The sequence below is a fragment of the Pieris brassicae genome, chromosome 2 (genome assembly GCF_905147105.1).
Source record: "Pieris brassicae chromosome 2, ilPieBrab1.1, whole genome shotgun sequence".
Classification (NCBI taxonomy): Eukaryota; Metazoa; Arthropoda; class Insecta; order Lepidoptera; family Pieridae; genus Pieris; species Pieris brassicae.
This window is the reverse complement of record NC_059666.1, coordinates 3,176,532-3,190,161: the sequence shown is the minus strand read 5'-3', so window position 1 is coordinate 3,190,161 and position 13,630 is coordinate 3,176,532. Positions and strand designations below refer to the sequence as shown.

The 13,630-nt window shown below is 31.6% G+C and overlaps 2 protein-coding genes across 2 annotated transcripts; both read right to left on the bottom strand.

The window, feature by feature from the left end:
- Window positions 1–68: 68 nt before the first annotated feature.
- On the bottom strand, window positions 69–2,817 carry LOC123720813. Its single transcript, XM_045677583.1, has 3 exons — window positions 2,701–2,817; window positions 2,290–2,468; window positions 69–2,222 (listed from the first exon to the last, which is right to left on the bottom strand). Exon 3 carries the CDS (start codon window positions 2,130–2,132, stop codon window positions 288–290), a length of 1,845 nt encoding a protein of 614 aa, XP_045533539.1. The 5' UTR covers window positions 2,133–2,222; window positions 2,290–2,468; window positions 2,701–2,817; the 3' UTR covers window positions 69–287.
- Window positions 2,818–3,813: 996 nt separating this feature from the next.
- LOC123720814 (kinesin-like protein KIF16B) lies at window positions 3,814–13,093 on the bottom strand. Its single transcript, XM_045677584.1, has 8 exons — window positions 12,965–13,093; window positions 11,875–11,953; window positions 11,415–11,525; window positions 10,373–10,560; window positions 5,901–6,043; window positions 4,935–5,109; window positions 4,243–4,343; window positions 3,814–3,992 (listed from the first exon to the last, which is right to left on the bottom strand). The coding sequence occupies exons 1-8, from the start codon at window positions 12,991–12,993 to the stop codon at window positions 3,958–3,960; spliced, it is 861 nt and encodes a 286-aa protein (XP_045533540.1). The 5' UTR covers window positions 12,994–13,093; the 3' UTR covers window positions 3,814–3,957.
- Window positions 13,094–13,630: the final 537 nt, after the last annotated feature.

The window sequence follows — 13,630 nt, the reverse complement described above, 5'->3', positions numbered from 1 at the left end:
TTATGTATCCGAAAATTAAAAAAAAACACCGATCACACTAATTTAAGTTACTTGTTTTATCGTGTTCTTTTAAGTTTGAATGACTAATAACTTTTACAAACCGGAAAAGTTCATACACATCAAAATACAAATGTCAAGAATACATTATACAATCTAATATATACCATTGTTATGATTAAGAAACTAACATAGTATAAATAATCCATTAACGTATTATCGCTAGCTTATATTTTATGCAAAGGACTGTATACTGTATGTATGTAAAGACTAAACTAACACAATCCTATTCAATCATCTTTTACCAACTCTTTTCTTATCTCTATCAAATGTTGCAGATATTCTGTAGGTGGTCTTAAAACAGGTTTAACATTCCTCTTATAGTTGTGTAGGTAGTTTTCATAATTATTTGTTGCTGATTCGAGGTTTTTACAAGAATTTTCAATTTTGCTTTCAACATTTTTAAAAGACCCGTCGTTTGTTTTTTCAATAAAGGACTTTCTTGGTATCATGCTATTGTTAATATTATTTGACGAAGAACAATAAAACGAGCTATTGGAAGAGGACTCTTCAGCGCTATCGTTTTCCTTTTTCAAGCCTAAAAACTCTTTATATAACTTAGTTTTAGCGGTTTTAAATTTGGTTCTCTGATTTGTATTACTTCGTCTTAACGAATTGCTTCGTTTACAACACCAATCCTCAATTTTCGTAGAAGTAATTGACTCGTCTGTATCTAAACTTCTGAACGATTTATTTAAGTATAATTTAGATCTTAAGTCATCTTCGATATCGGAATACTTCATCGAATGATTATCATGCTCCCCTTCATTTGACGAACACAAATTTCTTGTTTTCGTCGATTGTTTCTCATGTGTGTTTGTATTATAGAGTAAAGGTTTTGGTAACATAAACATTTCTGAACTATCAGTACCATCGTCAGTTACAACAGCTTCTAGAGCTTCAACCTGGACATCACACGAGGAACTGTCTTCATCACTACTTTGGTCTTGATTTATTGGGTTCGTTTTCGTTTGTAATGATTCAATTCCATGGTTCTTAAGAAGATCAGGAGCAATAATATTACATTGAATATTTTGATTACTACCGTCTTCAGAATGTTCAGGCTCGATTTCCTGATTATACAGCGGTGAAATATTAATATTGATAATTGACGGTGTATTATTTATAGGTTTCCTTTCAAAATGTTTTAAATATTTTGATATAATTGATCGCTTTTTCTTTTTCGGGGCTTTTACAACGGTTAACGTTTGAGTACACCTTTCTTTGCTACTTATAGCAGTCATAGTACCGGTCTGCGTATAAACTTTCCTGTTCAATTCCGTCGTAGTAAAGTTGTCCTTCGTGGATAAGTTTCCGTAATCGGAGCCGGTGGCGACTTCTTTATAACGAGGAGTTAGAGGTTTAGTTTCTGTGCTAACGTCTCGGTAACATAAGTGTTCGATATTATTTAATTCTAAGTGTCTATAGGATATCAAATCTCTTTGTGCGTCTATACACTGGTCTCTCATACGTATAATATTTTTTCTTGTCTGTGTATAAGCTGGTATACCGATTCTCCTCTTATTTCGTATTGCTTTTTGGCTTATTTCCATTAACCGTTGGCGGGCATTGGTGCAAATTTTTAATTCATTCATGGGGTGTGAATTTTTTTTATCTGTAGTGACTTCCTGTTTTTGTTCGCTTATTTCGTTATTTTTCAATTTTGAATAAAGCCTTTCTGTAACCGATGCAACTATTTCAGCTCTTTGGTTTTTGTCATACAAAATGGAAACTGGTGATTTGATATTTATATTGACAGATTTTGTTTTATCTAATCTATCTTCATAGAGTCTTGGGTCGGAAAGATTATCTTTATTAAGCTGTAACTGTTCAACTTTTTCTAGAGCAAGAACTTCTTGAGATCTATATTGTCTTTCGTTTTTTGTAGGCATAACTATTTCAATATCAGTGCCACTGCGTGCTATAGGCACTCCCAGTATATTATCGATTTCATTATTTATTTCTTTGGCAATAACTTGTTTGTCAACTTTTGAGACTAAATTAGAACATTCGTCGGCCATAGTTTGTTTTACAGAGTCAAGGTTATTTGTTACTTTTGCTAGCGAATAATTCATAATATTCCCTATATTTTCTTTTTTGCGGATCTTTTCAACGTTTAAATCCCAGTGCTTTTCTTCAAATACTATTTTACCTGTTGCAGGTACCTACAAAAATATAATTTTTTTTTAAAGTATCGTAGGAACAAATTAATTATTTGAAATTATGACTTACGTAACGAATATAGTGTTTGGTGAGTTCAAGTAATAATTGATTATATTGCGCTTGCAGCGCTGATTTTGTTGTTAAATTATCTTTGTTATTAGGATTTTTAACTGGCAAATATCGGGCTCTCGCTACCCAACGTAGAGTTGAGGCAGTCTCACTTAAACAGCTGATACTTGGAGATATTGCTGAAAAAATAATACAGTTTAACAATACAATCAAAAATCATACAACAATTCCCATATTCTCTAAATATAATTTAATAAAACAAACACCTATATTAAATCTAAAATATATCATCAATTGTTTACATTTCAAACGAATAAGTATATAAAATAAAACTTGTTCCTCCTCTATGTGTTATTTATTATATATATGTAATGTTACTTCCATTAACAATAGTTCGAAACAGATACATACTTGCAATAATAAAAGTGCTAGAGTCACCACTTAAACAGTCTCTTAGCAACAGCGTCAATGCAGAATTTCTGTACGGAACGAATCTACCTCGGCCCCCGTCACGTACTAATAAAAGAAAAATAAAAAATCAACCCTTGAACTAATTGCAGCAGACACATTCCCGTGTGGATTTCAGATAATTAATCTATAGGGCAGTCTTCAGTACCTAACTATAATTTGTAAGACATGCCGGTTTCTTCACAATGTTTCATTCACCGTACCTGCAACTCTAAATTTGGTTCATGGGCGACTCTCAAGCCTAGTGTCGTGCACTTTAGGATTGAGAATCGTACTTTAGGTGTACAATAAATTAATTGACAGAGGCACTGTAAACGTACTACTATACTATACTATACATAACAGAGAGAGAATTAAATCAGGCAAGTTTTTTTCTTAATTTCACTTACTCGTTAACGTTGACAAATCACCAATAGTCACTTACCAATAATTATTGGAATTTACGACCGAATTGTCTAACTTGTTTAGATAGACGAGTCGATGTCAACTGGTTTCACGTTTACCAAAGGTTGTGTAGTGTGTTGGTAAGTCATTGACATTAATCCATAGAAATCCAAACGTGATTAGCAACCTTAAACTTGACCTTCCCAAAATAAGTTGCTTAACTTAATTAATATTAATATAAAAAAATACGTACGTTAATTCATTTGACCAGTATCATTTTTAGACCTTGGAAAATGGAATTAAGTTATTAAATTAGCTGAAACGATGACCTAGATTTTCATACAGCTATATAATATTACTCGAATTTATTCTTAGCTTTTACACTTGTAGGATGAGTCTTGTACCATATTGCCACAATAAATGCGTAATAATATAATTTAAATATTAATTTTTATGTAAAATTATTATTAGTTTCCCTTAGATCTGCGCGTGAAAAGTTAAAAATGTAAATTACGGGCAGAATTTCTAATAAAAAAGAAATCAACCTTTTGTAAATGACTACGTATTTTCATAACAATAAGATGAAAGGGACAATAATATTAAGCTACATCTATATATATATAGAATAATATTTATATATATAGTCTATATATGCCAGATCTACCTCCCAATAAAGAAAAAATTGTCAATGCAAAGATGCATATTGGATATATCTACAGGGTAAACTCTCAATGGCGATAGCAATTTTACGTATGCAATTTCGAAAGCGGTTTCTCAATGTCCGTAGCTGTTGCAACATCAGGATCGCGTAGAACATTATCTCAACAGAAGTCCGGATGGGCTATTGGGAGCTACAGAGAAGGATATCTAGTGTGAGTGTGTGCGTGTTCAAGATCCCTCATCAATTTATATTTCTACAGATTTAGGTATATATTTGTTTTTATTGTTTTATTATTTTCTTTATGTCTAAGTTATTGTAAATGTTATTTAGTTTTATATTTATGCTGATCTTATTGCTTATTATTTATCGTTAAAGGGTTGCCTGGAAAAGATCGATTTACATAAGAAGTTTTAAATAAATAAATAGCATATTTTACTAACCTAAGGCTGAAATAACATTGCTCAATGCAACCAAAGATTTGTTTATATTTGATCCTTCCTTTTGTCGACATCCACCGTTGCCTTCTTGGCCAGCTTTTTCACTGAAAAAGTGACAATAACTTACAAATAAAATTTAACAAGACTAATAACATAATTCCACGGACCTTTAAGTCAAATATTTCATCGCTTCACTACTCTCTTTAATTCAACCATGTTGGGTCCTTTGTTCAAGTCCCAGAGAAGCTAGAGTCACCATAACCTTTTGTTATGCCACGCCAAGTTACGTCTTATCTATACTCCACGACAGATAACTATGAACATTTGGTACTTTTAGTTGTTTTTCTGCTTGAATGGAACACTATTCAGATTTAAATGGGATAAAGTTGTATTGATTTATTTCTATCTTTGTAGATAATGTAAAAAGTTTTCGTATTAATCGTTAAAATGGTGATCTTTTTGAGGTTGAGTTTTCAGACTGTTCCAGATATAAAATAAAGAACAGTTTCGCTTACAACCTAGACCACATTTACAAAATAATGAATAATATTATTTTAAACTAAAGATTTAGTGCTTGAGATATATCAGAGTTTATTTAAACTTTACAGTTTACAGGTAATTATTGCGCCTTATTTAGAAGTTTGTTGTACAAACAAAACACAATTGGATGTTTGAGTCTGATGACACGAAATTACCTTCCAGCAAGATCCACCAATCGTAGCGTAGCATGAGGTGTACTTATTTCCAGTAGTGCATGAGACCTCGATGAATTGCAGTTTCTTTTAGTAGCGGCAGATCGTCTTTGTCGCTTCCCTTCACTCACTATGCTTAACAAGGACTCCACGTCATGCACTGATACTCGTCGTAGGTCTGAATCATATAACATAAAATACGATAGTATTTAGGTAACCCACTAGAGAGAATAAGTGTAGATCGAACTGTTTCTAACGTTATTTTTTTTATATATTCACACAATATATGACGAAAGAAAACCGGAATGGATAGCAATTCAATGAATGGAAAGTTCTAAGCTGACCACCACTTTTACTTGAATATAAAGGATCATCACATCTATAAAGAAGACGTATATAATATGTCAGTCGTGGGGCCATGCCCCATGTGGAAATAATCGAATTAATTAGGAAGAACCTAATGAGGTATTGTACACGAGATGTACGGTTCCTGGGTCAACGGGATGCTTTAAATAATAGAGATTTATTGATTTACTCTATATATACCACTCGCGTGTTACAATAGAATATGAGTGAAATAATGACGTGCTAATTGCTATGTACCGAATGAATACAATTTAACAGTCAAAGAGAGTGCCTACGTCTGGCTATGCTCTCGGGGTGTAACTCCGACGATTTGGGAAATCGTCACGCTTATAAGTGATCGAAATGTACAGCCATGGCACGAAGAAACATAGGAAATCGTCATGCTTGTAACTGAGCAAGAATGTACGAACCTTGGCACGTACATAGGGATCATCACGCTTATAAACTAAGAAAGCCTGAGTGAGCAAAATGTACAGCCTTGGCTCGTACACGAGGTATAATCTTATGACGTCAGTCAATACTATAGCAAAAAAATGATATCAAATTGTATGTGTGTGATAAAGGGTAAATTCAGTGACACCAAGTATGAAGCAAGTTACTTACTCTGTACATATGGTCCTTTCGTGGGATGTTCCCGTACGCGTAGGTCTTTCCGCGTATTTCCAGTTCGCCTCGGGAGTGAATTACAAGGTAGAACGTCAGAGGCCAACAGATCATGAACGCGTTCGTTATATATTTCAAAAAAACTGAACAATGCAGAAAATATTTTATGCATAAAGATACATCACATAACTTTTTTGGTATAGAAACCCTTTAATCTGAACCCAATAATAATTTTAATATAATAACTATGTTTTTACCTATATAAGAGCTCGGATGCAAAAGTATCCAAAAACTGTTATCGTATGGAGCAAAAAATTTGACTTTAAACTTACAATGAATTTCCAATTTTTGAAAATAAAACTTTATGCAATTTGCAAATATTTTTAACTATACATATACTTTTATTTTGTTAACGTACAACTCGAAAAAGGATTCTCCTGGAGACGTCTAGACCGTTGGGCGGGCGGATAGCTTTGACGAAGTGAAACGCATGGGCGAGCGGTGTAAATAAGACCCTAACTGCCAAGCTTAATATATAGTGTGCTTAGTAACCTTCTTTTAGTTTCAAATATTTGTTTTTAAGTATAAGGAGTTATTTCTAGAAATAAGTTTTTGTCTCCTAAGAGCAGATTCTGGTAGTTAAATTATTATATAGCAACTAGCTGTCCCCGCGAAATTCGTTTCTCCTTAATGTGGTTTTAGTTAGCCTTAATACCGTGACACGAAATTATATTTTCACTGTATTATCGTCACTATAATTTGAATTCCATTTACACTTCGGTCTAAGGAACACGTGGTTGGCTATGCTAAAATCAAAAATTAAAAAAGTAGAAATAATTGAATTTCACGGTATTTCGTTTACTAGAAAATAAATTTAATTTGTACTTTAGACTCAATTATCATCAAAACACGTGGTAATCATGATATTGAATTGTAGCTTATATGACACGTTTGTCGGTTTACCATAGCAGTGCCATATTTTGATTACTTACTCAATCCAGTCGAAAAGTATCGACATCTGTTAGAATCTTTTGGAGTTAACAGATAATTGTGACTGTCAATTTATTATAGGCAAATGATTTGCAATAAAATAAAATTGCGACTATAATTAAAGATCTAAACTATCCTATCTCTTAAGTTGGACCAGACTGCACACGGTGTGCCAATTTAATTTAAAATCGGTTAAGTAGTTTAGGAGTCCATCGCGGACAAACATCGTATATATTATAAGACATTTTCGGACAAATGACTCGCTAGTGTCTATATTATATAAATAAGTTCAGTTATTTTGTGTAAATGAATATCGACTTTTTTTGTTTTGCTCTTGGACTTTGGATCTCTTATATAATATAAGACAATAGTAGGAGAGCCCAAGCGGGGATTTCGGGAATTATGATAGCGTGGCAGATTAATATAAAGGGCATTCCTTGTACCTGGTTAAGTACCTGTACCAAATATGAGTCCTATATATATGGTCGCCCGTCAAGGATAAAGGATCAGATTAGTAAACAAACAGACTAATAAAATCTACCAAGAACCAAAATTATGACGATTAATCAGCTATATACTTATAGCACATGTATCCTAATTTAAAAAAAAAATCTCCCTCCATAGGAGCTTATCATTTAAAAAAATCAAACATAAAACTACACGCAATACTCGTGAGCGAGTTTGCTTATCTTGCCGAAGCCGCGTACAAATTATATGAAGATGTCTATTAACTATGAGGGTGTGCAATATTAGCGCGTGTAATAAATTCAAAATTGCGTTAAAGATACATGACAGTGTGAACCTAGTAGACTAAAATTGGAACGGCTAATATTAAGTTTCTCATGTAAATAAATTACATTTTTGTAATGAGAATTAAAGTTCTTTAAACATCAAAAAAGGAAGATTAATGTAGGGTGAGTTAATTACAGGCTAAAAAGTGTATATTTCACGAATCTGACAATTAGCAAGTGACGTAATGATAGGGCAGGGCTGCAAAGTTGTAAAAAAACGATATTTCGACATTCTTGAGCATGACTGTTTTTTTTTTTTTTTTTTTCGAAGGGATTAATGCAAGGATGCCTAAAAGTATATAATCTGTCGATTTTCACAAGCCCAAGTAAGAAAAATTTAATACGTGCGGCGGCATGATGCCTATACTCGTTTAAAAATATTAACATAAAGTATGTATTTTGTGATGAAACTACTTTGCAAAAATTAATAAAATTTACATTAGAAAAATTTATAAATAGATTTTATAGGAAATTTAGAATATCATCAAGGTAAGCCAGTTCTTCCGGTTAATGATTTTTTTAAAGCACTTCTTTAAATTATTTATATTATATAATAAATACAAGTTCTACTTGAACAACATACACTTTTTGCTATTTCCTGAGCTTATCAATCAATTAAATTAAATGATTTAAAAAAATTTTTTTTTCAGATTAGGCAAATACCTGCAAATAATTGTCAGTTTATGAGATATCACATCTAAATGTGAAGTGAAGTGAAGATGAACGATATATATGACGTCTGACGCGCTTGAGTATTTCAAAATGGTATTTTTTTAACATTCTAAAAACGGCCGCGAGTTGGAGTAACATCCAAATCGTCAGAATATTAGAGGAAATCGTTTTTTAGGTTCACTTAACATATTAGAAAATCTGACGCGCTCGATTAAATTGTTTTTTTTTTTTCTTATTTTTTTATTCAACCCGTAAGTACGACCACCCTCATTATCCAATCAGATTAATGTACATTATTAAAACTACGTAGGAGATAAATGCTATCAATATCTGACGCGCTCGAGTATGTCCATGGTACAGTTTTATTGTTACATTTTTGAAAATCTATAGCCGCTATAACCTGTGAAAAGTTATAAATTATATAACATTTTTTTTCTTATCTAAACTTCGCAACTAAATAGGTCTCTATGACGCTCGAGAAAATCCCCATTTAACATCGTGGGCTCCTGACTATAATATAACAGCCAAAATTGCAACATTTCTAGCTTGCTTGGAACGTTGTTGTTGTCTATTTACGATTGAATAAGAAAAATATAAATTTACACTATTTATTTTATTTGAACATATTTTTAACAGTTCTTTTATATACATATATTTAATATCTATTTATATAGCTTATTGACATAAGAGTATACCCTGTTCCACGATTATAAACTTAGTAATTTACTTTATTACCACTGTCTACACAGAGTTTACGTTGGAATTGAATGCCGATAAATTTTCATGAATCTAGCAATTTTGACTGGAACCAAATTGTCTATGTAAAGATGTGATGTGTAGATAAAGACCAAAAACGATGGCGTTGCACGCGATGTGTAGATTGTCCTAGATTGCTCTAGCGACACCTTTACGCTTTGTTTATTCTCAATGTCAGCCGCGAATCACGACTTTGTCTGTTACAGTTATATGAGTTTTTTTTTAAATAATTATTCTATTAACGTTTAGTATGATAATAGTTTCCGACGTCTCTTCCTTCGCAGAGCATGGTATTGAATGCAAATTTAAAAAAAAAATATCGTCTTCTAGCTTCAATCCGGTTAAAAAGTGTTTTCTTTCAACAATTCCACCCAATTAAACTGACTCAAATGTTACATTTTAAAGGCGTTAAACCCGTATATTTCAATATTCGTATCTTAACAAACTGAAAATTATTTACATAGCGATAACACATTATAAAAAACTTTCATAATAAACCTCCATCACATTTTATCGCCGTATTCAATATGTCTGGAATTGCTTTATAAAGAAACACATTTCCAAGGACGTTATAGACACGCGAAGTTTTCTACTAAAATAATGTTATCGAATGTTATCAGCTATATCTATCGTCTGTAAATCCTATGCACCCATGTGTTTACATGATTTATGTACTGATAACAATTGCGTGCTATTTCATTGGAACGTTAGGCGTTATTTTTAAAGAGCCGTGTGTGTAGTCCTGTATCTGTTATAGATAAATCAGTTTAACTGCACTGTTCTGTATTGCACTGTACATACACACAAGTATTAATTTGTCTCTTTTCATCAGCATTAATACAATTTGACCAAATAAACCAAAGAGAACGCAATTAGACTGATAAGGCTACATGAAGTTAGGTTCAAAATCCTTTGTTTTTTTTTCACAGCGAATAATTCATGAAGTTAATGCATTTAATGTTCCTATAAATATGAACAATGTTGTTCTAATTTTAAAATTATCCGCTTAGAAAATATAAAACTCAAAATGTTTCTATTTCTCTCTCACTCTTTTTATTAAATTAGCATTATTATTTTAATCATTATTGGTAATGTGTTCTGTCATATTTTTTAATATTTTCGAAATAATATTATAATATATGTTATAAAATAATAATAATATACAATTTGATTTAAATTATTTGTAATCGGTCCTTTTTTTTCTCTTTAGTAATTTTTTTACTTACATAGAGAAGTAATAATTATTCAAAAATTTCAACATACCTGACAGTTAACTCCAATGGTCCCGTATCAGCGAACGCCAAACAAAGTCTCGGTATCAATCCTGGATTAGCCTCAGTTCCCATCATGGTATAGGTTTTTCCGGTGGCACTCTGGCCATATGCCAAGACACATGCTGATATGCCCCTTGATATATTGTCCAAAACCGGTTGACCAATTGTTTGAAATACCTAAAAAATCACATCTACAAATATATGTCACATAATTTAAAAATAGTCAATCTATGACAGTATCACAAGACGCATCTTTTATATAAATTGTATATCGGTATAAAAAACGAAAATATTTCTATTTAGAAGTATATAAAAAATACTGCTGGAGCACACGAACATAGGCTCCACCATCACGTGAATGTCGAGGCTATTCAACTCCTTGACACCACGGGCCTAGTGAGAAGATTGTAAAGGACAAAATCATTTTAACTAGTGAAGTAGCGATAATATAAAAAAAAATTGAACATAAGAACAGAGTGTCTTCCCTTTAATAGAGACTATAAGTGGTGTTATTGGACACTTACTTATGATAACAATCCTTTTTAGTAAATTAGGTTAGACTTAAATTACTTATTAGTCTTAAGTTAGGCTAGATCGTAATGTTCCATGATGTCGTAGTAAAGACACATGTATATAAAAAATTTAAAAGTATTGGCTTTGTATGGGAAATTATAAGTGTAAATTACAGTGTACAGCTTAGAGTATATAAAAAAACAGCACCATGTAATAATTACAAACGAAAATGCTCAATTTTCAAAGGAGCTAGGATTCAGATTCGTATTATCTTAAAATTCAATAGAAGTTTTTTAATTTTCCACCAAACCTAACTAAATAAAGATATGTTATAAATACACTTCTTAATTCTATAGGACAAAACTTAAAAATCTACCTCAGCGACTGTTGTCGACTTTGTAAAGTATTCGATGAATACATAACATTAAAAAATCGTGTTTAGTTTTTTTGCGTAAAAATTAACGATGAATATTCCAGGGCCCAGTCCCGTGTACTAAATTTAAATTTATTGTTCTTACTCTTTCCTGTGAAGCATAACTCGGACTTGCAGAAGAAATACTATCGAAAACATAATCCGCTTGATAACGGCGCAAGCGCTCTCTACTATCACCAGCACCTGACAAACTAACCTGTAAAGAATAAAATAATGAAAAATATATGACTCTATGATACGATGTTAAGGAAGTGTAATGATAAAAAATGATTTTAAAAATGCATACAATACCATTTTCTATTTACAACACACTCAAAACTAAACCGTGACAAGATGTTGATGTGGTTTCTATGATACTGTTAATGGTAAGTACTTTATTATTCAATAAAAGAAGTCGTATATTAAAAAAACAAAAGACAGACGAGCCAGCCAGTAATTACTCAGTTTCTAATAAATTGTGACCGCGATGTGCTTGCGGTAAATATTTGCGTCAACATTTTTGAAGGCGTAATAATTATTCTAACTAGGCGATAAATAAAACTTACCTTTATATTTGTTATTGTAACAGTTTTTTCATCTAGTATGCTTACTACAGTAGTGTGATTTTTCTCTGACTTTAATTCTCTAAAACAATAAAATCGAGTCAGACAAATATTAGGTCCTTACATATGAAATTGGCGTTTTGTTTAGGAGGAACAAAAAGTAGATTTTTTTAAAAAAGAATACCTATATTTAATTAATCAAATTATTTACCATTGGTATCTATCTTTCGCAATGTTTTAGGTAAGTCAAGTTTAGTATAGTAATAATAGTTAAGTTTAGTAATAATATCTTTGAAGGCCGTCTCGACTGCCCCATGCCCCATAGCCCAAAATAAAATTTATGATGGTTTTCGAAAAACAAACTCACGAGTAAATAGATGTAAAAATTTGAAATGCAGTCAAAGTAGCCAGTACAACAAAATGCCAATGGAATATGTAAGGAATATTTTTGTTTCATAGTTAAAATCGAAAACCAGCAGGCTTCCTTCACTTTGAAGCCGAATATAATTTGTGATTAAATTACACAATTCAAACAAAATATTTAATAACAAAGATCTCGTCAATTATATTATTATACAACAGCGCCAGGTGACAATACCCTGCGCAGCTTAAAATGTTTTTGAATTATTTATTAGGCATTTCCAGTAGTCATAAAAGCTATGTTAAATTTGTGTTATTTTATTATTGGTCTGCGCTCAAGGAATTTTGAACCAATACTCTTAATATTGCGATAACATACTTCTCTGTAAATGGGCGCACTCTTATAGCCAATTTCACATTGGACATTTTCACAAAACACTTTTAAAATAAAGAAGCGAGAATTAAAAATGCTTGCACTTATTCTCCTTTCCCCAAAGCGACTATTCGTCTCCATGTTTACAGACGCCTAAGGAAATATGTTAAATTTAGATCGACAGAAATAGAAATGTCGTATTTCAATTAGATTTGGAGCTGTTTGAAATATTTTAAAAATGTATCATATACTGAGCGGATAAAATATTTAACACTAACACTAATTTACTCGAGTGATATTATTTTTAAGACCCGGGTAACTTAATTCATATTAATTAATGGAAATAAAAAAAAGTATTACCTGAATGCTTTTATGTTTATTGTTTTCATGGCTATAATTTAAAAATAATGGAATTTCTTTTCATTTTAAAAGTCCCAAGTGTTGTTTAGAGGCGGGCGACAGGCAAATTTTATTTATTTTGAATTATTATTATTATTTTAGTGTTTATAAGTAATCCAAAGCAAGTCAAGAGAACAATCATTACGTTTGGTGCTTTGTTTTCGATATTAGTACAAACACAAATACGTGACAAATGAATATGTTAATATACATACATCGATAATAAATAAATTGCTGCACAACCACATAACAAACAATATAGATACTAACGTTAACTTAGTTAATTAGACTAAGCACGTTTTAGCTAATTTAGCTTAAAGATTTTTAATTATTCAGAGATTCATACACATTACTTAATTTCATATTTAGTTAAGTAAATAACATTTAATAAACATTATTACAAGTTTAAAATACGTATGGCTACAGTTAGTCGAAGCACTAGTGCCCTAGAGAAAGTTTGTCGCAGTCTAGTCGCAGTTGACGTGTTGTCTTCACTTGGCAAAAGGTAATTTAAAAACTTATTCTTATTATAATTTACTCGGGAAACCGACAGCAGCAGTCACCTTATTAATAACAATAATAATATTGTGATTGAATTTTCCATTAAAGGGTAACAAACGTAACAAA

Bases quoted from the DNA above. Each gene is read 5' to 3' on its own strand.
- LOC123720813 (XM_045677583.1), bottom strand. From the start codon at position 2,132: ATGAATTATTCGCTAGCAAAAGTAACAAATAACCTTGACTCTGTAAAA.
- LOC123720814 (XM_045677584.1), bottom strand. From the start codon at position 12,993: ATGAAAACAATAAACATAAAAGCATTCAG. The intron at 10,561-11,414 runs GTAAGAACAATA...GTGATTTTTTAG, and splicing joins GTTATGCTTCACAGGAAAGA to GTATTTCAAACAATTGGTCA. The intron at 3,993-4,242 runs GTTAGTAAAATA...CCTTCTCTGTAG, and splicing joins CAATGTTATTTCAGCCTTAG to CTCCCAATAGCCCATCCGGA.